The 24,951-nt window shown below is 35.6% G+C and overlaps 1 protein-coding gene across 4 annotated transcripts in view; it reads right to left on the reverse strand.

Annotated features, from left to right (window-relative positions):
- The window catches only part of Diaph2 (diaphanous related formin 2), an 879,521-nt gene that overhangs the window by 213,719 nt on the left and 640,851 nt on the right, over positions 1-24,951 (reverse strand). For all 4 annotated transcript variants that reach the window (XM_074062667.1, XM_074062668.1, XM_074062666.1 and 1 more), the window contains one exon: positions 19,543-19,706. In XM_074062667.1, coding sequence (XP_073918768.1) covers positions 19,543-19,706 — 164 coding nt within the window. The remainder of the gene's footprint in view (positions 1-19,542; positions 19,707-24,951) is intronic.

Raw genomic sequence — 24,951 nt, forward strand, 5'->3', positions numbered from 1 at the left:
TCATAGAAGTGAATTAAAATGGTTGTGCCCAATTTGCTTTTCACAAAGCTATCTTGATTACCAGTCACAATTCTGTGTTCTTCTAAGTAGAAACTGATTGTTTGCTGATTTATTGTCCTATCTTCCAAACTATTGACAGCAATATGTCCTTCCAGTAATTATGGGGTAGCACCTTTCCCTTTATTGATGTTGTCTGAACAATCAGTGTAATTTTAAATAGGTAGAAAATATATATATATATATATATATAACCAGCAACATAAATAAAAAAGAGAGCCCTGATGAGGCATAGAAAAGTACAGCAACTCAGCACAGCACCTATGAGTCCTAGTGATCCATAAATTAACCTTACACCACCACATTATATTGGTAGTAAGGACAGTGAAATTTTCATTAGTTAGAAGACAGTAAGCATATGCATAAATTGGAGTCTCCAAGGGTGCTTTACAAACAATGACAAGATGACAAGATGCACTCATTCAGCAGGGCATTGTAGTTCATGCCTGTGATCCCGGCTATGTGGAAGGCATAGGTAGGAAGACTGTCCAGGTCCTAGGTAAAACACAAGACCTTATTCAAAAAAAATAACTAAAGAAAAAGACAAAATAAAAATCATGGCTCACATGGTAGAGCATCCACCTGGCAAGTATGAAGCCCTGAGTTCAAACTCCAGTACCACCAAAATAAATAAATAAATAAATGATACACTCATACTTTCTTATGTACAACGTTCATATATCTTTTATACACTTCACATGTGTTCAGATATCCATATTTCCTTTATGCTTAGTTTCATGGCCTCTGAAAGGCCAGGCTCTGTGGTTTGGTTTCCTTCAGGTGTGATGTTCTACTCAGATAAGCACAAGTACCTAATATAAGGGAGGGGGGGTGGTTACAATAACTATTTCTTCATTAATGAAAACACTGCTGACTGGTTTAGTATAAATACTAGCTCAACACACACATGGGATAACAACATTCTTACTTGGATCTTCCTTTTTGATAGTTCGGTCTTTTTAAAAGAGCTGTGCTTAATTTATGGGTTGAACAACTCTTAAGGGCAGAGGCAGATTCATGTATAAACTCAGGCCTCACAAATCTGAATCCTCCCCATTTAAGGAAAATATACAAACCCAAAAAGAAATTGAAAGAGAAGTGCTAGAAGTTTGGGAAATGCCAAACCATGAACAAAAAACAGATAATTAATTTCAGGGAAACTGGATTAAGGGATAGAACTATATGCATGGACATGAATTGGGTATTTATTTAAAGGACAAGATTTGCAGATGTTAGAATAGGCTCTGCACTGATATTTAAGAAGAGAGCCTGGCGCTGATAGCTCACACCTGTAATCCTAGGTACTTAGGAGGCTGGATTGGGAGGATCATGGTTTCAAGCCAATCCAGGCAAATAGTTCATGAGACCTCATCTCCAAGATAACTAGAGCAAAATGGACTGGAGGTGTGGCTTAAGTGGTAGAGCACCTACTGCGCAAGTGCAAAGCTCTGAGTTAAAACCCCAGAACCATCATGAGAAAGAGAGAATGTTTCATATATTTATATATACATGAATCATTAGTTTATAAAACAGGAAAAATAAAATGAATATACAGTTTTATGTCTCTCTTTGACATCTTTAATTCGGCGTATGCTACCATAGAGAGTTGATCTGTGAAAAAATGTAATGTGGATGATTTCAAAATTGGTGTTGAATGAGATACAGGTTGGAGCCAGAGATATTCTGCTTTAAAATCCTCTTTTCCAAGTCAGAGATAAAAAGGGCACTGTTATATACTAGTGATTGCATTCTGGGAAGCAAGCCATTCTTTCTGTAAATGCACACTCTAACTACATTCCACAATGTAAAACACATCTCACTTGTGATTATATCCTTGATCATGACCTAGATTTGGCCAAATATTACAGCTTACTTACTGATGGGAATATCTTTTCTTACTATGCTAATGATCTACTGCCCCCCTCCTTTACCTCCTTCCTCCCTAGATAATGCCATTATTTATAGAAGTGTATTCTGGCCTTATGATGAGTCTTCAGCTTAAGTTGCCTTATTAATTGGTATAAAGGGACTTTTTTGCCATTAGGCTGGACATGTTGGACAAATAAGGTACATGAGAATTTAGGGAGTTTACATACACACTGAATTTTATTTCTTATACAAAACTTCGGAATAATTAATGTCATGTTTTAGACTTGACTTCTTTCAATGTGAACTTCTATGTAAAGACTTTTTGATTCATGGCTATTTTAGTTCTATGAAATCTCAGTGTTACTTTCTAAATATTGTGAGTATTTATACTTAATCACTATAAAGATAAAATATGACTCTGTTATACCTAAGCAATTTAATATGACTAGATTTTATCCTGCAAAACTTATGACTATTTCACTTCTTTTAAAGTACCAACTCCCCAAAAAGAGAAGTTGAAATATTTTATTCTCTTCAAAGTGTCTTTGAAGATGGCAAGACTTAGAGAAAGTAGAAAGATAAGGTATATGTTTGAAGAACAGTCCTTCTCTAATGATTTTTATCACAAAGAAACAAAAATCCTAGACATACAAGCAGGTAAGTACCTGGGGATGGTTAAATAACAAAGATTGAAAGGGTCATCATAGGCCATAAGTGAATAGTAAATTACAAAATGTTGCTAACAAATGAGAAGTTTGACCCGAGAATGTACACATAAAATGAAGTAAACTTGAGGTACTTCTTGTGCCTACTGTTAAATCTACTTAAGAGGTACACCTAGTGGGGCATGGTAGTACATGCATGTAAACCCAGCACTCAGGAGACTGAGGCAGGAGGATTGTGAGTTCAAGGCCAACCTGGGATATATAGTTTTTTGAGAACCTATCTCAAAAAAAATATAGTTCACTTTGGAAAATATAATTCACTTTGGGAATTCAAAACTTAAGTGACAGGGGTGAAAGTCGATAAGCTTAAGTACTTTAGCCAAAGAAATGCTGAATCAATGTTGATGAAGAATCAAAAGAGTCATTAAAGTAATGAAATGCTGAAAACCTGGCAGAAAGAGAAAGATAAATTGGGGGCAGGGGGAGACACACACACACACTGGCAGAAAGAGAGAGACACAGACATAGAGCTAGAGGATTCAAAGCCAAAAGGCCATTTATTATTAGACTTGGGACAGATACAGTTATCAATCAATAAATATTTGCTTGTTACTACTATGTGCCACACATTCCACTACATAATAGAAATCCAAAGACAAACAAGACACACTTACTCTAGAGGAACACAGCATAAAGATGGCAGGTCTACATACCACCAGTTATAATGATTGGGTATTACAACAATATTCATAATGTGATATGAGCACACAAAATAGGGAGCAATTAATTCTTCTTAGAGTTGGGAAGAGGATACTAGGCAAGACAGAATGGAGAAAGTAGCCTTGGATGGGATTGTCATTGTGAAGGATGATAGTCATTTCACTAGTGGAAAGAAGATTGTAACTATCTATGATAGCATTCCAAACAAAGAACTGTAGTTGGGGGAAGTCAGATTGGCAAAGATTTTCATATACTAGTTTAGAGTTTACAGTCACTTTCAGGAGGCCATTAAAGGTTTTTGAGGTGAGTGTCCCAATGAGACCTATGATTTAGAAAAAAAAAAAAAAAACCCACCAACATAAAGCCAGTTTGGAAGAACAAGTGAAAAAATTATTACAGTAGTCCTTTACAGAGATGATGATTACTGAAACTAGGGCTGTTAAAATAAGGATGAAGATAGATTTGAGAAATATTTTTAAGGTATAATCAAGAGATCGAACAGCAGTGAATGGTGAGGGACAAGGAGATACCAAGTTGTGTCATTAACCAAAAAGAATATGGGAGGAAGCTGGGAAGAGAGTTAATGCATTCCACTTTGAATATGCTGAGTTTGAGGTAGCTATAGTGAATCTAATTAGAGGTATCCCACCAGACAATAAACTTTAGAATTGAAGATTAAGATCACAGCTCAGGAAAGCAAAGAAATCAGGAGAATAGATATGAACTGCCCAGGAAAAATTATTATGCAACAATTGTTAAAATTTTGTGCTACTGGATGTTGTGCTAAGGGCTGGGGTATTTCACACACACACACACGCATGTATTGTACTTTGATCAGATTAATCCTCTCTCCCTCTTTATTACATATAGTGTACTTTGATCACATTCACCCCCTCTATTGCTCTCTCTTTTCTCTATCCTCCCTTTTTCTCCCAACTGTTCAACAGCTTTCAGTGGGTTACATTATGCCATCTTTCTATATACATAATGTATTTCAATATTATTCACCCCCACAATTCTCTTTCCCTCTACCCCTTATCATGCAGCAATTATTAAAATTAAATTATTCAAATTATTAAACTCGTAAGGCTTCTATTTGATATTGAAGAGCGAGGATCACAATCTTCCACCTGGTAAAATCATTGTCATCCTTCAAGATCCCATTCAATAGCTACTTTCTCTGCTGTGTCTTACATAATAAACTCTCCCTCAACTATAGGGAAAATTAAATAGGCTGAGGAGATGTTTCTATTGAAAATCAAAACCAAGAAATACTACCCTCATTATGAAAAAGGATTGTTCTAGTGGCCAGGCTACATGTGTATTATATCATAATGCAAAGTAGAGGGGGAAAATGGAGTATAAAACATTTATTGTGTGCCTGCTCTACTATAGGCACTAGGTATCTTTTGCTTCCATGGATGAATAAGTGAGATCAGGACTACAGGCTGAGCATGATGCAAGTGTCACCCTCACAGTCATCCTGCTTGGCATGCAAGATGAGTGCAGAGTTTCCGCTTAAAGGCCAATGCATAAAAGAAGTAAAAGTCACTTGGAAAGAAAAAGGGAAATCAACAGCTGAGTTGACATTGTATCTCTGCCAAAGAAATTTTGCATCCCCTGAAAAGGGATTTCCCCTCTTATGGCAGGACTGTCTTTGAAAGTTACACTTGAGGACTATATCTGCTTTCTATGATTTCCTTATGAGACTCTTACCTTAATACTCTTATTTACAAGCTTCAAACTTCATTAGTAAAAAGTCAGACAGTTAATGTTTTCAGCTTTGTGGGTCTTTTGGACTCTGTTTCAACTATTCAGCACTGCCTCTGTAGTGTGAACACAGCCACAGACAGTGCATAAACAAATGAGAAGGGCTGTGTATCAAACTTTACTTACAAAAACAGGGGAGGGTGGATTTGACCTTAGGTTCCTCTGTGGCCAAAACCTTGATCTACATCAAGACAGAGGCCACTCCCAGAAGGATTCCAGTTTAGAAACCAAAGACCATAAAGCTGCACTATGGGAGCACAAATGGTTAAAATGTTTTTTTGGGTGTGTTTGGGGGGAGGAGAAAGGGATGTTACACTTTAGGCAGCCACATATATGATGCTCTTTTAGAGGTACAAGAATGTCTGTCTTTCCCCCATGTGTTTCCTCGATCAGCTAGCTATGCTACAAGAAGTTCCTGACAGAATTGCTCTACTGGATTAAAGTATTGTCCTGAATTTAAAGGGCATGTATGTAATACAGAATGAGTGACATGTTAGTACTGCATTAGTTTATCAGATCAACTAGCTGACAGTTGGCAGCGAACAAGGACTAGGGGCAAGGAAATTCGAGATGAACTAAATGTCTTTGTAAGTTACTTACACTTTTTCATACTTTTGGCACTAAAAAGATGCTTTTACTCCACTACATGCTCTGCTATACATCTCATCTTTTGTCAGCGCTTCCTCTCTAGAAATTCATTTGGGGACATTAATGTCTATCTTCTAAATAAGGTATCTTGGCAAAGAAATAGACATTGAAAATGAATTAATATTTTTACTAGCTTTGTTTTTCTCTTTAAGAAGGAAAGGCTCTAACATGCCTAATTAACAGAGACAAGAGCCATAGATTTACAAGTGCCATTAGGAAAAGGACAGATGTCTTCTCATAGGTTTCCTCTTTTAAGTTTTGAACTTGAGCTGTATCTAAAAGGAGGAATGTGCCATGGTTCTAGGTAAAGTTCTCTATTTGCATATTCCCCATATTATAGGAGATAATGTTATTTAACCAAAGTGATAGAGTCCTTTTCAAGACTCTTCCTCTCAAGTGGGATAGAATTCATTTTTATTTCTTCTATACCATATAAGGATGCACTGCCAATTATATAGGGTTTGTATACATGCCATCTAATTGTAATTAGTAAAGTCTCCTGCACAGGAAAACTTGGTGATCTCTGCATTTAAGGAAAAATTTAAATTTTAGTTTACAATATTAATTGTACAATAGAATTTGGTAACTAATGCAGCAACCTTCTAGCTATTATTATATGGCCATTCCATTTGGCATGGTTTCTTCTTCTCATAGCACTTATATTCTAACATGCAGTAAAGTTTTCCTAAATCTGTTTATAGTTTATTGTCTCACAGTCCCCCATTACAAATCAGGCTCCATGCGGGCAGTGATTTTTGTCTGTTTTAATTTACTGAAGAAAAGTTAAAGCCACAGTGCCAGTGCCTAGAACAATGTCTATTATTTAGTAGGTACTCAATAGATGTTAAATGAATGGATGAGAAAAAGTAAGCAAGTTATTAAGCAAGACAGAAAAGCAGAACTGTCTTTTTTTAAGCATATTCTAGTTAAACACAAAACACAAACAGGAAATGATAGCTTGAAAGTAAATGGAAAGTGAAAAGAGAGGGGGGTGAAGGGGAGGGGTGAATATGATGGAAGTACTTCAAACACGTGTAGGAAAATAGAATAATGAAACCCATTTTTTAAAAACAAAGTAAATAGATGCTTTCTATTTGCATTTATATTTCCCAAGATGTTTCTTTAACTATTTAAATAAACACAGGCATGCATTTCACAAATACAATACATTCATTTGTACTTTTCCAATTCCAAATTTTGACAATGCTGAACAGCAATTTACTTTTGTTCTCTCTGTTTATTCTACATGTAGTTTTTGTTGCTTGCCCCAATTTATCCAATGGCAACCATCTTAATAGTTCCTTCATACTACGTTAAAAGTTTAAGAATAGAATATTTTCAAAGAAACATACTTTTATTAGGTAACAGTAATAAGTAGTAAGTAATAAGTAATAAGTAGGCCAAATTAATTTACTTTATCACTGTAACTGCTTGTATATGTAGATACTATGCTCAAGCATTTTTGTAAGTGCCTGAAAGTAATTGGTTTAACTTTACTTTTAAACAGATTAACATGTTTTTTTGTGTTTGATCTTCATTTTAGTGTATCAGGATGTTTTTGGTTGCCAAGTGAGAGAAAGTATAAGAAAGATTGGTTTAGGAATATGGGTTTACTCTCTCATCTCACAAGTGGTAAGGAGCAAAGACAGTTAATTCAATAGCTTAGTGATATCATCTAGGAACTGACATTTTCCAAATATGTCGGTTTCATCATTTTTGGAATGTTGGCTCATGTTTGCAAAATGGCTGCACAGTTGTTCCAGGCATCACATGCAAACATAGTGATATCTACCAAAGAAGAGGGTATTACCTCCCACGCAGCTTTTGTGTTTTTGTTTCATTAGGGCGAAAAACATTTCCCAAAGCCTCTGGGCATTTTCCTTCAGGTTCTGCTGCACAGGACTGGGCCACATGCCTCTTCCTAAATTAATCACTTTCAAGTAGAATCTTAAACTAACTATCAACCCCACCCCAACCTGTGACTAAATACTAAATAGGGCCCCTTCTCTGAGCATGTAGTTGTGTAGAGAGTGAGCCAGGGCTTTGCCAGCAAGTTAAGTTTCCCAATTGTTGGGGACAACAATCCTATTTCCCATCTAGAGGTTATAGTACTCACCACAGTTAAGTTTATGATTGGATCCCTATTTTAGATAATTATCCACTTTGTTTTTCTTAATCACTGTTGTTTGTATGTATCTCTAATTTACATGAGGCTTTAGGTTTTTTTTTACCCACAGATCAAAGACAATTGAGTAAAAACAAATACACATTATTCTAAAGTATACTATCCAAGTCCCCCTCTCTCTTTCTTCTTTGCGGTACTGGGGTTTAAACTCAGGACTTCCTGCTTGCTAGGCAGGTGCTTATGGCTTGAGCCATGCCTCCAGCCTTTTCGTTCTGGTTATTTTGGAGGTAGGGTATTGCTTTTTGCCTAGGCTGGCATGGACTGCGATCCTCTTATTTTAAGCTTCCTGCTTCCCTTGAATGACAAGCTTGTACCACCATGCGCAGGTTTTTTCCATTGAGACATGGTCTCACAAATTTTTTTTGCCGAGGATGGCCCAGAATAGCAATCCACCCTGTCTCAGCCTCCAGAGTAGTTAGGGATAAAGCTTTGTATGACAGGCACGTACCACTGTGCCCACGTATTGGTTGAGGTGGGGTTTTGCATACTTTTTGCCCCAGGTGGACTCGAACTGCAATCATTCTGATTGATCTCAGTCTCCCGAGTGGCAGGATTACAGACTTGATCCATCAGCACACAGCTAGGTCTGGCTCTTTTGTACACTATTTATTAAATTTGAAAAATAAAATGATACCATCAAATTGAGTAATGCATTAGTTTGTACAAGGACTTTATAAGATTCCTAAAGAATAATGGACTTTGTGCATCTTCCATTTCAAAAATGACAAGATTTGAATGGATGACTGGTCTATTTCCAGGCTTTTCAGGAATAGCATTCATTCTCTTGCTTAGCAAGAGCCTCATCAAGAATGCTAGAAACAGTTGGCAGAGTGGCTCGAGCAGTAAGAGCACCTGCCTAGCAAGCGTGAGGCCCTGAGATCAAACCCCATGCCACCATTAATAAATAAATGAATCAATTATTAAAAAAAGAATGCTAGAAAACTCTGAATATCATGAACCAAATGTTTGCAGAAACTGAAATCAAAAGATATAGGAGAAAAAAAGTAGTTTTTAAAATCATTAAGATTATAACAGGGTTCAGGTATAAAACAAAACCAGAGTTAGAGAATGTATTCTATAGTGTTGAAATTTGGATAAAGAAGAAAATGAGAGGAAACACAAGGAAAAAATACACACAGAGAGATATATTCAGGATGCTGGTTTTCATTTTAAATCACAGTACTACTTTTATTAAGGACTTTTGTGATTAATCACAAACTTTTATATTATTAACAATTTGCAATTATAAACAAAAAATACTCTAGTTAAGGCAGGTAATAGTTCTTAAATTAGCCACTGTTGGTGGCTCATGTCTGTAATCCTAGTTACTTGGGAGGCTGAGATTGGGAGGATCGTGGTTTGAGGTCAGCCTGGGCAAAGAGTTCATTAGGCCCTATCTGCAAAATAACCAGAGCAAAGTGGACTGAAGGTATGGTTCAAGTGGTAGAACACCTACTTTACAAGCACAAAGCCCTGAGTTCAAACCCCAGTCCCATTCAAAAAAAAGAACAAAAAAAAGTTCTTAAAGTGCGCAGCAGAGACCAATAAGAGAGTGCTAAGGGAATACTGGTAGTGTGAATGGGCCTAACTAGCAAGTCACCAGTTCCTGATTTAAGGCCTTTTGCATTGGGGAAGTCAGATGTGTATATTATGTAGAAAACAAAAAGAGAAAGCAAGATTTCACTGTGGGGGAGAAATGACCCAAACATTGTATGCACATATGAATAAAAGAAAAGAAAAAAAAAGATTTCACTGGTCCATTTACAGGTGGCTTACAATGGCCATCCGTGATTGTGCACACTTCAAAGACCAGGTGTTTGTAAAAAGACATCACTAAATGAGCCAATTAACATTTTAAATTGCAACTGAAGACATAACCAACAGCACTGTACACTGACAGCTGATAGACATCTCGATACCCACATAGACCACTAGCATTTTTACAAGTAAACAGAAATTTTAGGACTTAAGTTTTCCTAAGACTTTCTTTCTTTCTTTTTTATTATTGTTGTGTTGGGGGTACATTGTCACATTTATAAAAGTTCTTACAATATATTAAGTATATCATAGTTGAATTCACCCTCTCCATCATTCTTCTTTATCCTAAGACTTTCTGTAATTATTATTTTAAGAAAAATAAATTCACCATCTAGATACACATACACATGCAGAGGGAAATGCCTGGAAGTATATGCCAAAGTATTACTACTAATTATTTCTAGAAGTGAAACTTCAGCTGGTTTTTTTTTTCTTTTTTGTGTATCTATATGTTCTAATCATGCATTTACATGCATGATTGATAAAAATATTATGTTATGTGAACCAGTATATCTTTAAATTATATAGAATAGTAACTAAAACAACAGTGATCAAATCAATAATCAAAACTATCATTAAAATATTAACAATTAAAATATTAATGATAATCAGTGATAAATAAATATTAACTTATGTAGTGCAGATTTTCCCTACTAATTTGGATCACTGCATAGTGTTTTCTAAATTATAACTAAGAAAATCCATAACAGATAATCCTACAGCAGGGTTTCTCAACCTCAGCACCACGGACATTTCTTTGTTCAGCATGGTGTTTAGCACCACTCCTGGTTTCACCCACCAGATGTCACTTTGTCCTTAATTGCCATAACCTAAAATGTCTCTAGACCTTGTCAAATGTCCCTTGGAAGGCAAAACTCACCCATGAGTGAGAATGACTAGTTGAAATTAACACTTTGGGCAGTTGCTTTTGCCCTACATGATCTGCATTAATTGTCCTATTGTTCAGGACAGCTGTCAGTAAATAAATAATTGAACCCTGGTTATTGCTTCTCCAAGCATATTGTAGATAATCGTTAGATCACAATAATTAACTGATAACTGATTTTCTGGCAATAAAATAGCTGTTTCCTCACTTCGAACTCAGCATGAAATGCTAGGAGATGATGTATATTTATGATTAAACTTAAACACCAAAATGAGGGTGGGGAGAACAAAAAGAAAAGGATCTCATTGAACGTGAAAGGTCATGCAGGAGCAAAAACAATGATCATACCTACTTTATATGTCACTTTGTCTTTGAAAGCTTCCTTAAATCTGATAGAATGAGCCAGGTGCTGGTGGCTCACACCTGTAATCCTAGCTACTCAGGAGGCAGAGTTCAGGAGGATCAAGGTTTGAAGCCAGCCTGGGCAAATAGTTCAAGAGATCCTATCTTGAATAAACCCTTCACAAAAAAGGGCTGGTGGAGTGGCTCAAGGTGTACACCCTGAGTTCAAGCCCCAATAACACACAAAAAAAAAAAAAGAAAGAAAAAAACTGACAGAATGAATGCCTCTCTCCTCAGTAGTTACAATGTTCTTCCTATGTATGTATCACATTTCATTATCACTATTTGTTCCCCACTAGAATGGAGCACTGAAGGATATGTATGTGAATTTTTTTTATATTGGGTTGTTTAGTTCATTCATTGTTTTCTCAATTTATTAAATCATTTACACATATCCTTAGTGATTAGCACTGTGCTTGACCCATAGCAATCATAGTGGTAATCACTGAGGATACTGAAATGGACACATTACAGGGTAAAATGAGCTAGGATGGAGGTATGAAAGCACATAGAAAGGTCATCTGGGACCAAAATGGGAGTGTTAGAATGTGTTTCTTAGAGCAAGTGACTTGAACAAGTTGATCAATTGGAGGAGTAAGCGGGAAGGGCAGTGAGGGTGGGTATAGCAGACAAAAGTTGCTGAAAGGACACAATTCCAGACAGTGTCCTGCCTCTTCTGCCTAATATAAGGGTTAGGGCATCTTTGCTGATTAAAGATTGATTAGTGAATAGACAAACAAAGATAAAGCGGAATGAATACAAACCCAACAAGCTGAGAGGGTAGTACCACTTGAATTAACCTCAAGGATCTTCATGCTCAGGTTGTAACAGATATGCTTTGATATATACCTTTGAGATATCTTGATATATACCTTTGGTCAATCTCAAGAGCCCTGGAAAAGGTCAGCTTATCTACTGTATTGCTTATCTCATAACTCTCCAACTTCTTGGCTTTTGGATATAATTCAATAATAACTTATTTATGGTGAACACTTCTATGAAAAATTCTGTATGAGGTATCACCAGAACTAGATACCGTATTTTGTGTCTTGGCTCTAATTCTTACTAAACTTTAATGGAAAAAGAAGGCATTGATCTGATTTTCTTAATATCTTCTTTGTTAACTATCACATTGTCTTTGATTTTTAAAGGATACAATTTAGCTTGTCACAAACAATTCTGCCAACTTTTAGAAATATTTTTACAAATATTTATGATACTTTTAAGTTTTATAATATTAATCTCAAATGTATACATACTTAAAAAGCATTCATACCAGTGGCATTTTTATGATGTTAGGGAATTTGAGTTTTCTTTAAACTATGTGTGGTATTATTACATATTTCTTTAGTTCTTTATGATATAATATTTAGCTTTTCTATACAAAGAACAATTATATCAGAAAAATAGGACATCTACTTCTGGCTCAATGTAAGCAGTTAAACAGAATACAACCGTTGATAGGTGACATCTTTTTCTAAAGAAGAATTCAATGATATCTGTATATAATACAGTAAAACTCTGTTCTCTGGCACAGCTGGGGAATGATGTATTCTGGTCAAATATTCTATTTAATAGAGTTACCATATATTTTACATGGATCACCTATTTTCAAAGAGTTGCAATAGATCAAAATAAACCTAAGGCTATGCAGCCAGGGTGGTCCCAGCTGAGCTCAAAGGGAATTATCTGGGTGTATGTGATTAACTAGAGGGAGTTGGTAGGCCCTCAGGGCTCTATTTGCATGAAAGGACTTATGCTGGCATTTTATTTATTCCTGGCTTCTAGGAAAAGGAAGATACATGCCTAGGTGTCTGAACAAAAGGGAGGAAGGAGGGCAATGGAGCGGTTTATGATATTAAGATCCCCTTCAGGTATCTAGGACTTGAAACATTTTTTAAAGCCACCAAGGAGAATGGGATCAGAATGGAAGCGAAAGGGACTGTTTTTATGAACCGTCCTGTGAAACATGGCTACTTCTGCACTAAGCATCATATCACTATGGTTCTTCAAGGATTAGTGGCAAAATTAGAGCAGTAAGAGACTGTATCCTTGGCCCACACATAGGCATTTTCATTCATGGCCACCTGAAGCAGTTTACCAGAAAAAACTAAGAAACAAACACCACACAACATTTCACAGAGGGGAACTGAAACTATCACAAGATAGAAGGGACAGGGGACTTTATCTGTTTTGTTTAATGCCATATTGTCCACACTCTAGAATAGGTGGTATTCAATAGCTCTTTGTAAGAAAATGTCAAATGGTGACCATGAATGAAATATTTCAGATGTGCCTATGGAAATAGACTGAGGAGTCTGAGTCCTACCAGTTGGGGAAAAAAAGATTATTTGGAATATATGGATTAGTGTTACTAAGGCAACAACCCTCTAAATATCCAAGTGATGAGACTTGGACATATTTACCTTACAAAGAAACCTAAATGATTCAGAACACGCATCAGGATTTTGCAGTTTCTCCAGGTTGTTTTCATAAAATTAATTACCATTTTATTGGCAAAACAAAGGAAATCAATTTGTGAGGCATCTAATAGACAATTGAGGGTTATGGAATTCTAGATAAGACTCTACCTGGTTAAACAATGGTGTTTGGTTTCTTAAGTAAGTCCACCATTTTATTTAATTAATTTATTTATTTACGGAGGTACTGGGGGTTGAACTCAGGGCTGCACACTTTTGAGACAAGCACTCTATCACTTGAGCCATGCCCCTAGCCCTAGTTCTACCATTTTTTATAACACAGTACTGTACCAAAGTTTCCTTTAAATGTCAAGAGCTTTGTGAGTTGAAGATTTTAAAATGTGTCAAAATAACTTAATCTTCTTGGATCAGGAATTATACATACAATCTTTTTATGCAAAAATTCATCCTCGTTTCTTTAGAGGCAAAGTGCCTATAATGAATGAATAAATTTTTCTGTATATTATTAATTTAGCCTTTTGAGTCTAACTAAATGCAGATGCTCACTTTGGTTTTCCAATTATAGTTTAAACATGATTGAGGCCTTATAAAGGGGAAGATGGCTTAAGAGAAATGAGAGTTTCTCGAAATTATTTCCAACCAACATGGCTACACAGAGATCTCTCAGAAAGATTAGATTTAAAAAGAACAATTACTTAAGAGAGAAGAATGTCCCCAAGAATTGAAGAAGTTTGGCCTTGGTTGTCGTAATTCCCTATGTAAACCAGAAATTAAGATTTAGTGACAAATACACACAGGACTCTCAGTCAGCCTTCCTCTAGTTTGTTTTGTTTTTTGAGACAGAACCTCACTATGTAGCCTAGGTTAGCCCTGAACTCGATATTCTCCTGCTTCAGCCTCTCAAGTGCTGGAATTATAGGACTGACTTCCTCTAGTTTTGATACTATATTTCCAAAGTTTCACTCTGTTCTACAGACAACTTACTGTTGTCTTGTGTAACGTCTACTTTCTAGATTTGAGTTATCCTGATATGGAAAGAGAGTGAAAAAGTAATTGTGGCCCATTTGGGACCAATTGTAGATGGCCTACCTTTAAGTGACCATAGTGTTTTTTATAAATGACTTTAATTTTTAAAACTTCAGGTTTATCATGAGGCCACAGGGAAATTATGAAAGAATTTTAAGTCAGAAAAGTAATGTTATCTTGTTTCTTTTGTTTTGAATTTTATAATGTGGTGAATAGATTAGAACATAGAAGTGGATATGAGGGCCTAGGGTATAGATCAGTGGTAGAGTGCTTGCTTAGCATGTGCAAGGCCCTGAATCTATCCACAGGACCACAAGAAAAAGTAAAACAAAAAGGACAAAATGAAGTAGACATGGATACCAGTCATGAAGTCATTGTATAGTAGAAGGTAGAAGCAACAAGATTGAACAATAGCATAAAACTCCATGATTATTTGATATCAGTTAGCTCCCTAACACTTAGCCATGTAAATGCTCATCTAAGAGCTGTTCCAATGTTTATTTATCAAATTAGTACTAGCACGTATTTCTTTTGTTGAGGGAACATCCGCTAGCATGATTAATAGTAATGGTAACATTTTCCTTTTTAAGTCAGTAAATCTAATAACTTCATACAGCCTGTTCCCTTATTTCTAGTATATGAGGTATAGAATGAGGACCCACACACAGCAAATATTTATTGAGTGCATGGGTAACATATTGTTCGTTAAAAAAAAAAAACAAAAACACACAGAAGCAGCAGGAAGCTGACAGATTTAAAAGAGAAAAGAAGTATTTTCTACAGTTTATTTGAAGCTATGAAAATTATTGAAGTATAATACTTGCCTCAAACACTTTCCCAACAGCTGAAATTAATTTTTATGCCCATGGAAGATATTGTATGGTTGTGAAACATATAAGGTTCACTGATTTTGAATATTCTATTCAAAATATCTCAAAAGAAAAAAGAAGACTATGCAGTCAACTATTTGAACTAGCAGAATGACTGAAGCATAAAGGAGAACAAGCCAAAAAAGATGTTTACACATTACATAAATATGGAATTGGAGTTTCTTCCACAAAATATTCAACTTGAATTTAGGAACTGTTAATTAATCTTGCCTATATTATATGCTGTTTTTAAAACTCCGATGAAATCTCAAAAACTAACTAGAATAATAGTCTAAATTCTGAATTTGGATGTTTCCAATTACATATATCTCCATATCAGTATGTTACATGTTCATTTAGAATACCTTTAATATCCTCATTAGCTAAGTAATGAATAATATGATACTAATAATTAACAAAGCAGCATCCCATAGATTTCCCAACTCTGCTTTCATTCATTTCAATGTGATTACTTTCAAAAAGTTCTCAATCCATACTGTCCACCACTTTTGCTTATTTGTTTTCCCCATCTTTTAGAGGATATTTCTCTCTGAGGAAGAGTTTTTTGGTATGTACATTTTGTTTATGCTACACATGCCAAATACATCTCTCAAGATGAAACTCTGAGCTCATTTTGAAGTAATTTTTGGTAGCACATGAATCAGAACTCTTATTTTCTTCTCAGCACTACTGGTGTTTTATTGCTTCCATCTATAGTCCAATATGCTTTTAGCGCTAAGAACCCTGAGGCCAAATATACAAAGCACTAAGAAAATGGGAACTTCTGGCGATTACAATTTTTGTCTCTCTTTCAGGGTTTTTCCCTCCCCTGGGAGAGTGAAATCACTTTAAGCTCACTATAAAACTGGAACATGGTGAGCACAAGTGATTGAATGAAGTTGGTGATGTTGATTTAGGAGCCTTCGACATATATAGATCATGTGTAAAACCCTTAAACATGCTTGTCAAATTCTGTTTGTCAAACTCTTATGGATTTTTCCAGACTCTGTCCAAATGTCAAATTCCTTATGAAGGTTTCCCCAGCTAGCACAGGCAGAAATAGGCAACTCCTCTTTTGTATTATTATCATGCCTTAGCATATTACTATGGTGGCATATAGCAAATTATATTACATTTATTTGTCTCTCTCTTCACTCATGGATAGAGACAGACTGTTCTCTTCCAGAACATTATGAAAATCAAGTCAGTTCTCAACAAATAATTGAAAGGTCATGAAATGACTAATGATACCTTATATCTGCATAGCATAGGTTACAATGTCTTTTGACATAGTAACCAGAAGACAAACCAGGAATTCTCATCCATAATTTTTACATGAAAAAAACAACATACAAAGAGGTTATAAAACTGATCAAATTCAAAACTGCTAATAAGTTACATTGTTTGGTTCTCTCACTAGTAAGTTGATAAGAATTTATAGATAAAAGTGGTAGCAGTAGTGTTATGTAAAGCAAAGATGGCAATGGTAGGTAAGTGTTTCAGATTGGCTGACACATTGTAGGATAAGGTTAGTTTGGAAATTCAATCTGAACAGGTTCTCAGAAAGTTCAATACACATGAAACTAGACATAAGAATGTTAGATTATTTTCAATGAGAGGAATTTGTAACAAATTCTTTCTCTGTAATCAAGTTATACGGGCAGTTACAGGCAGTGGAGAGAACAAACATAATACATGTGATTACCATTTTTGACATTCTAAGCACAACTCACACTACTAAAGTGAAATGAGTTCTCAGGGATCAGTACTCTAATCCTTTCATTTTTCAAAAAAAAAAAAAAAAAACCAAAACAATAAAATGGATAGCTACAAAGAATAAATGACTTACCTAAAGTCACACAGCTTGCTAGTGGCAGTACGAGGACATAGAAGCCAGTCTTCTTCGTTACTTTTTTTTTTTAAAGATCAAGTTATGATTGAAAAGTAATACAAGAATAGTCACAAGCTTTTAAAGCATCTGGCTAATAGGAGTAGACATACTGTTATAACACAGGGAATACTGCAAGATGGGAGATGTACTCTGTCTAATATAGTGTATGTGTGTATTGGGAAGTAAGGACAGTAATGAGACAGGTAATATTTTAAGATTTGATTCATCTTAAAAGAATATATTTTTAATTGAGACTGATGGTATTAATTATATACATTTTTTTTCTTTCCACGCACCCATAGACATTGTTGTTACAAAAATAATTTATCATTTCAATGTGTTAATTGAAGCATATTTTCTGGTAGTCATTGCTCCTTGACACATGGTATTTCCCCTTTGTCCATGGGTGATACATTCCAAGACATTCTGAAGAATGTCTAAAACTACAGATAGTACCAAACTCTATATATACTGTTTTTTTTCTACACATACATACCTATGATAAAGTTCAATTTATAAATTAGGTACAGTAAAAGACTAACAAGTAACTAGTAATAAGAACAATTATAACAATCATCTATAATAAAAATATTTAAAACTGATCAGTTGTCTATTTCTGGAATTTTCCATTTAGTATTTTTTAGAACACAGTTGGCCATGGATAACTGAAAGTATAAAAAGTGAAATAAATCATGGATAAGGGAGCAATACTGCCTTTTTTTTCCTTATTGAAAATAATTCAAGTAGATACAAGTTGGATGTTTATGTGTTCATATTGTATTTATAGCTTAAAAATTTTTTTCTTATCAACTTCACGATTTATTCTTGGATGGAATTTTATTTTTTTTTTAACTTTCAAAGTGCATTTTAAAGCAAATGGGTACTGAATTATGTTAAGACATTTTATTTAAAAAAAAATTTTTTTTTATCCATTTGCACCTCTCATTCTGCTGTACAGGCTGTCACTACCACTAGGATAGAACTTTACCCATGCTCTGTGTTCTTTCTACAAGTATAGAGTGAAATGAAGAAACTGACAACAGTATTGAAGTGATTTCTTGTAAAACTTGTAAATAAACTATCTTTGTAGATACCTTAAAGATGTAAAGTTTACAAATTTGAGGTGATATGTTAACACTATAGCTTTTAAATTTTAAAAATGATTTGATTATTTTCTTCCAACCCTCTTCTTACTGTTAGAACATATTGTATTAATTACTGGTCAGGTAAAAAGTTAAATATATTCCTCTTTTAAGGGGCAAAGTCCAAAATTGGCTAATATCCTCAGCAAAAATGAAAAACCATGATAATACTTACAAAAGTTTTTGGTATAGTTTCTATTACCAAAGTTGTTCACTTAACCATTGGGAGATGCCCTGGTTTGTATGTCCTGAGTTAGTACATGAAAGAAAGTTGGTTTCTGAAAGCATATTCCTATCTCACAGACTGTACAAATCACACCAAAATCTAACACTTTCTTGGGGGAACACTACTGATTAAGAGAGGGAGGCTTACTTAACAAAACACAGCTTTGGAGACAGAAACACACTTCAAACGGCAATGAATTTGCTAACTGACCTTTATCCTGGGGATAATCACTAGAGTTCTGTTTTTCAAATATATGGACAGTCACCTATTTGATATCAACTATTGTGCATATCTTTCTGTCTCTGTCATAATCAGAATCTGTGTTTTTCCTTGTACTTCTTTGTTGGATTCTGAGATGAATTAGTATAGCATTTATACAGCAAAGACATTGATTTCATCTAGTATCATATCGTGCATACTAACTGCCCACCCCAAATTAATTGTTACTGTTACAAAATTATAGGTTAAAAGAAGAGCTCACGTTCTGAAAGTAACTTTAAGTATTCAAGGTCATTTACATAGTCTAATTCAAAATCAGTTTCTCAGTTCAGCTATATAAGAAACTTGTTCACAAATCAGAACATTTTAATGTATTAAGTAAAAGATGATATATTATACATTAATTTTTAAGTTAGGTAAATTATGATATTATTATATATAAAACCAGAGTAATTTAAGCATTATTTTATTTTCTATAAAATACTGATAGGCTATCTACCTAAAGTTGAAAATAATTCACTTAGGTACCCATTATATATTAATCCACCCAATAATTTTTATCTTTGTCACAGGTATGAAATATCTGTCAATTCCTGTTAAAGGACTATAGCATGAAATCAATATAATGAATAGGTTACATAAAAATTTCAGTAGAAGTTTGAAAATAAAAATAACAGGCCTTGGAATACTTTAAGATATATTACTCACCAGAAACAGAGTCCGGAAGTTGTTGAGATCACCAAAAAACTCTTCTATGGTTATAGCCTTAGAGTCAAAGACGAAGTATTCTCCAAGATTCTCGTAGAGCTTTAGCATGTTGTTGTGCATGGTGGACAGTTTTTCATATTGTTCTCTGGCAGTTTTTGCAAAGCTGTAACTTTGTGTTAAGGAACATGATCCAATTGTACTTTAGAGGCAATCACTACATATTAAGATTGAATTAAGCCATCATTGCTGTAAATATACTTATAGCACATGGATACTTACAAATTAGTTTGCCAGGGCTCCCATTATAAAATCCCACAGACTGGGTGGTTTAAACAACATACATTTATTTTCTCATACATTCTGAGGCTAGAAGTCTAAGAGGCAGGTATTGGCAGGTTTGGTTTTTAATGAGTCTCTCTCCTTGGCTTGCATATGGCTGACTTTTGGTGTATTGTCATATGGTCATCCCTCTGACTGTGTTGTCTATATCCTAATCTCTACTTACAAGGATACAAGTCATACTGGATGAGGGTACATCCCAATAACCTCTTATTTTACTTACTTCTTTAAAGGCCCTATCCCCAAACACAGTCACATTCTGAGGTATGTAGATAACTGAATGCTTGGGGCTTCGATATATGAATTAGAAGGGGCAGGCTCGCAACTCAATACATAACTTGCAAGAGTCACATTGGTTAGTGAATTTGAAAATTTTACATCAGTCAAAACTTGTGTAACCATGCAGGATATACTTGTTAGAACATGTTTACTAAATGAAAGCACATAGGTATATATATATCAGAAAACTACCTCATATCTTTTTATGAATAATACAAGGTAGAAACAAACAGCAACAAAAAATTTAGAGAAAAACTATTTTTCTCTTTTTAAATACATATGCTCTATGCAGACATAAAGAGTGGGAAAAAGAAGTTACAATAAATTCTATGCATGAGTTATATTTATGCATGTGTATATGTAATGCATATTATATATACACACAGGCACACACACACACATTCACTCACATATATCTCCTACATGAGGAGGAGAAGGAGAGGGAAGGAATGGGGTAAGGAAGAAAGTGATGGGGTTTAAGACATACTATCCCAAAATATAGTACTTGGGCATTTAGGAAAACAGCAGAAGCAGGAAGGGCACTCTCACCCTGAAGCAGCCAAAAAACAAGTCTCTAACCTGCCTCGGGGGCTGGACATAAGACCCTTGATCCATGCCTCCCCTCCCTATACTTGAAGGAAAGGAATCCTCATCTCTGGAGATACAGGACACAATGGTATAAAATGGCCTCCCATTTTATACCCCTTTTGTCTAACTGTATTTTCCCCCAAACAGTTCACTCTTCATCAAACCTGAGCATAAATATACACGGATCTCTCCTTTGGGTTTTCATTTCTGAAATCTCTATGTCACATGAAACTTCTATTAAATAGCTAGTTGTGGTGAGGCATACATGGTTTTAAAAATAAGGTGCTCCTTACTATGTTTCTTACCTTTTAGCATTCACATTAGCAATACAAGAAGTCCTTTACTCTTTGAACCCTCAAGTCCATTTTGATATTAATAGCCCTGAAAGAATTAATACATTTCTCACAAACACTACTTTCTTTTTATTCACAAAAGGGTACATAATGTTTCATATACATTCTGAGTTTACCTTTCAAGACTGTCACCATATATTTTTGACCCTTAAGAATATATTAAATATTTTAGTTAGTACTTTGAAGCAATGGGGATAGAAGGGTCTTTCAATGAATGATACTGTGACAACTGACTTGCCATTTAGGAAAAGTTTTCTCCCCTAAAACATAAAAGTAAATTCCACATGGATTAAGAATATAAAATGTGAGCAATAAAAATATAGAAAAAAAGAATACATTAAATATGTTTATCCTATTTAACTGGAACCAAAATAATACCCTTTCTTCCTTAGCACAGCATGAAAGTGATATTTTTGTTTTCTAGCCTTTCTTCCCCTTCCCCCTCCAAAAAAAAAAAAGAAAAAGCAAATCAAAAAACAGACTCATGCCAGGGACTTGCTAGGGAAAAACACTTTGCAAAGGTCACTTACTTGTAGTTATTTGCAATGCAAATTACTAAACTATTTGTATATTTCAGAAGCTTAACATCTGTAAAATAGTGAAAAAGCCAGATAACCAAAAAGGCAAAATTTTTATGTTCCTCATTTATTCTAACACAATTTTTCACGGGCTAAAACATGTTCATGTAGTGATACACAATTTCATAAATTTGTTTTTATAGAACAAAAGCTGATTTCAGAAATTCTGTCCATGTACCAAAGTGAGGAAATTTGAAAAATACTAGGAATGGCTTATCTTTGAAATAGCAAATGGAAAGCAGCCCCAGTCTCTAAGTCCTTCTCTTATCTGCGAAGTGATTATTTTGTAAAAGGGAAGGATGGCATGAGTCAGCATTGAAAATCTTTCAGAATTGCAATCATGTCACCAAATCTCATATAGTACTCCATATTTTAAAAAAAATCAAACTGAACAATATCATTCCTTTTCATATCTTTATTTCATTTAGGAAATTATTTTGATTTTGAGCAGCCACTAAATGTAAGATACTGGTTGGCACTGTGCTAAGCAATGTGATTCATACAGAACCATTAAAGCTTTAATCTCCACCCTGAAGAAGTTTACAATTTAATATTACAAATAACTCTACTACCATCAATTGCACTTGCATAGGACTTTATCATACACAGTATACTTTTCCTTCCATTATGTTCCATGTTCTCTGAAACAACCTTTCCAAAAAGGCAGAGACATACAACTATGCAAATTTTAGAGTTATGGAAACCAGATAAAAGGCATTCATCCATCTAGAACTAGAAATAGATGTACAATGATAGTCCCTGGCACGACACTTAGTTCTTTTCATATGGCAGAAGTGTTCTATTTACAATGGCAATGACCTTCATATTAATTTTAATATTATAAATGTAATAGCAAATATATCAGTAAGATGGCAGTCAACTTAAGTTAAATTTGTTTTTTTTTCCAGTGCTGGAGATATATTAAATTTGCAGATTTAGACCTGGATGTTGCCTAGTAGATATATTAGTAGATAGTAGTATTGCGATTTTGAACTCAGGGCCTCGTACTCTAACACTTACACCACCCCCTAACCCTATACATTGGTATGTACTAGTCAATTTTACATATCAACTTCACTGGCTTAAAGGATCCCTAGAGAGTTGGTAAAACATTATTCTAGGTGTGTCTGCAAGGGCCTTTCTGGTAGAGATTTGTATCTGAATAAGCACACTAAGAAGATCTGCCCTCATCAATGTGGATGGGCGGAATTCCAAGATGGCGGCTAGAGGGAGGAAGCAGAAAGCGACCCTCCTATAGTGAAATCTTGGAGAGACGCTGGAGACACACTTTGCAGGCATAATCACCGAGAAAAGGCATAACTTTGACCCCTCCACACCTCCAGCCGGCGCAGAGAATCTCCACTTCACGTTAAACGGAGAACCGAGGAGGCCCCCGGGCCGCCAGGGGCCGGCGCCCATACGGCTTGGGAAGACGCGGACCAGGTGAGCTTCGCGGTACCGCGGTTCCCCCACAGACAAGCCTGGGCCAGAGCAGCATAGCCCCCTGGACAGACTGACCTCCACCCGGGGAAAAAAAGAGAAACTGAGTACTAAGCAATAAGAACAGTTAAGACACGCTGGAAAGAGGGTGGGGCGCCCTGAGCGCTGAAGATTGGGGGAAGGGAATCCTTCCCGGGACTGTAAATAAACGAGCCGGGCGGCCGGAGAGGCTCTGGCGGGAGCGGGGCGCGCCAGCAACCAGGAGCGGGGACGCTTGTGAGAGGAGGGAAGACCCACTTCCCACGTGAACTGTAAATAAACACGCAGGCCTGACAACGTGGGGCAGTGTCGCCTTTCCCAGTGCTTGGAAAGGGAAAAGCCTGTAGCAGAGGCCCCCCTCCCCCGCACAGGAGAACTCTGAGCAAACAAAGCCTGTGGGACCAGGTGAGTGCTAGCTCACCCCAGAGATCTGCATAAATAACGCCGCCAGCTACAGGCTGAGAGCAGCAGGCAGGCAAGCCACAGTTGCAGATACCACTCTCAGAACTGCCTCCAGACGCTTTTTTTTCTTTTTCTCCCTACCTTTGATGAGAGAACAACCGAATTACACCTGCAAGCCAAAAAACTTACTGAAACTGTATTGCATTTGAACTGGGGACACTTGGTGGGACTTTTTTTTTTTTTTTTTTTTTTTATCTTCTGTGTGTGTGTGAGTGTAGTTTTGTTCTACTTTATGCATCCCCTTTGATGAGACAACTACAGAACAACATCTGAGGCACCAACTCCAGGACTGGAGATTGAGACGGACATCCAAATTATTAAGACTGAAATTGCATTGCATATAAACTTGGAAGTTTTTTGTTTTTTTGTTTTTTTTTTTTTAATTTTTTATTTTCCATTTTATTTTAATTCATTTTTATAAATAGATATTACTTTCATATACTTATTTTTAATTTTTTTTATCTTTGATTTTCAATCCTCTCTCTGTCACTCTATTGTCTGTTCAGTTTACTGTCGATTAGTACACTAACACTCCCTGTTTATACCTTTGAAACTCTCTTGTCTGATACCTTCTTCTGCTTTCTCCCTCTTGTCTGTATATTTGTTTTCCCCTTTTCTTTAACTTCTTGCTTTCCATCTCAGCTCACTCTTCCATTCTCAATATTACCATTGTTATTATTACAAGCTAGAAAATACTTAATTACACACAGTACAGGGACAGTAACAACACCAAGGACAATGACAGGAAGACAGAAAAAACAAGGAAACCAGTTTCCCCACAGCAAAAAATTAGTACAGGAACCAGAGGGGAATGAAGAGAACAGAAACTCAGATCCAGACTCCAACAAAATGAAGATAAACTATGCCAAAGGACCCAATGAAGCCTACAAGAATAATTTAAAAGAAGACATACTACAAGTACTCAATGAGAATTTTATAGAGATGATACTGGATAGGGTCAACCAAAATGTACAGGAGACACTCAAGAAATTCCAAGACAATAAAAATAGAGAATTTGAAAAAGCAAAAGAAGAAATAAAGGAAACCATAGAAGCACTGTATAAACACCAAAGTGAAAGAGAGAACACAATGAATAAATGGATAAATGAACTCAGGACAAAAATAGACAACAATAAAGAAGAAAACAGCCAGGATATGGAAAACCTCAGAAAAAAGAACGAAACAGAACTGCAAAACAAAACGGAAGGCCAATCCAGCAGAATAGAACAAACAGAAGACAGAATCTCAGAACTTGAAGATGAAATGGTAATTAAAGGAAAAACTGAAGAACTATTAATTAAACAACTCAAGACCTGTGAAAAGAAAATGCA

The sequence above is a fragment of the Castor canadensis genome, chromosome X, assembly GCF_047511655.1.
Source record: "Castor canadensis chromosome X, mCasCan1.hap1v2, whole genome shotgun sequence".
NCBI lineage: Eukaryota > Metazoa > Chordata > Mammalia > Rodentia > Castoridae > Castor > Castor canadensis.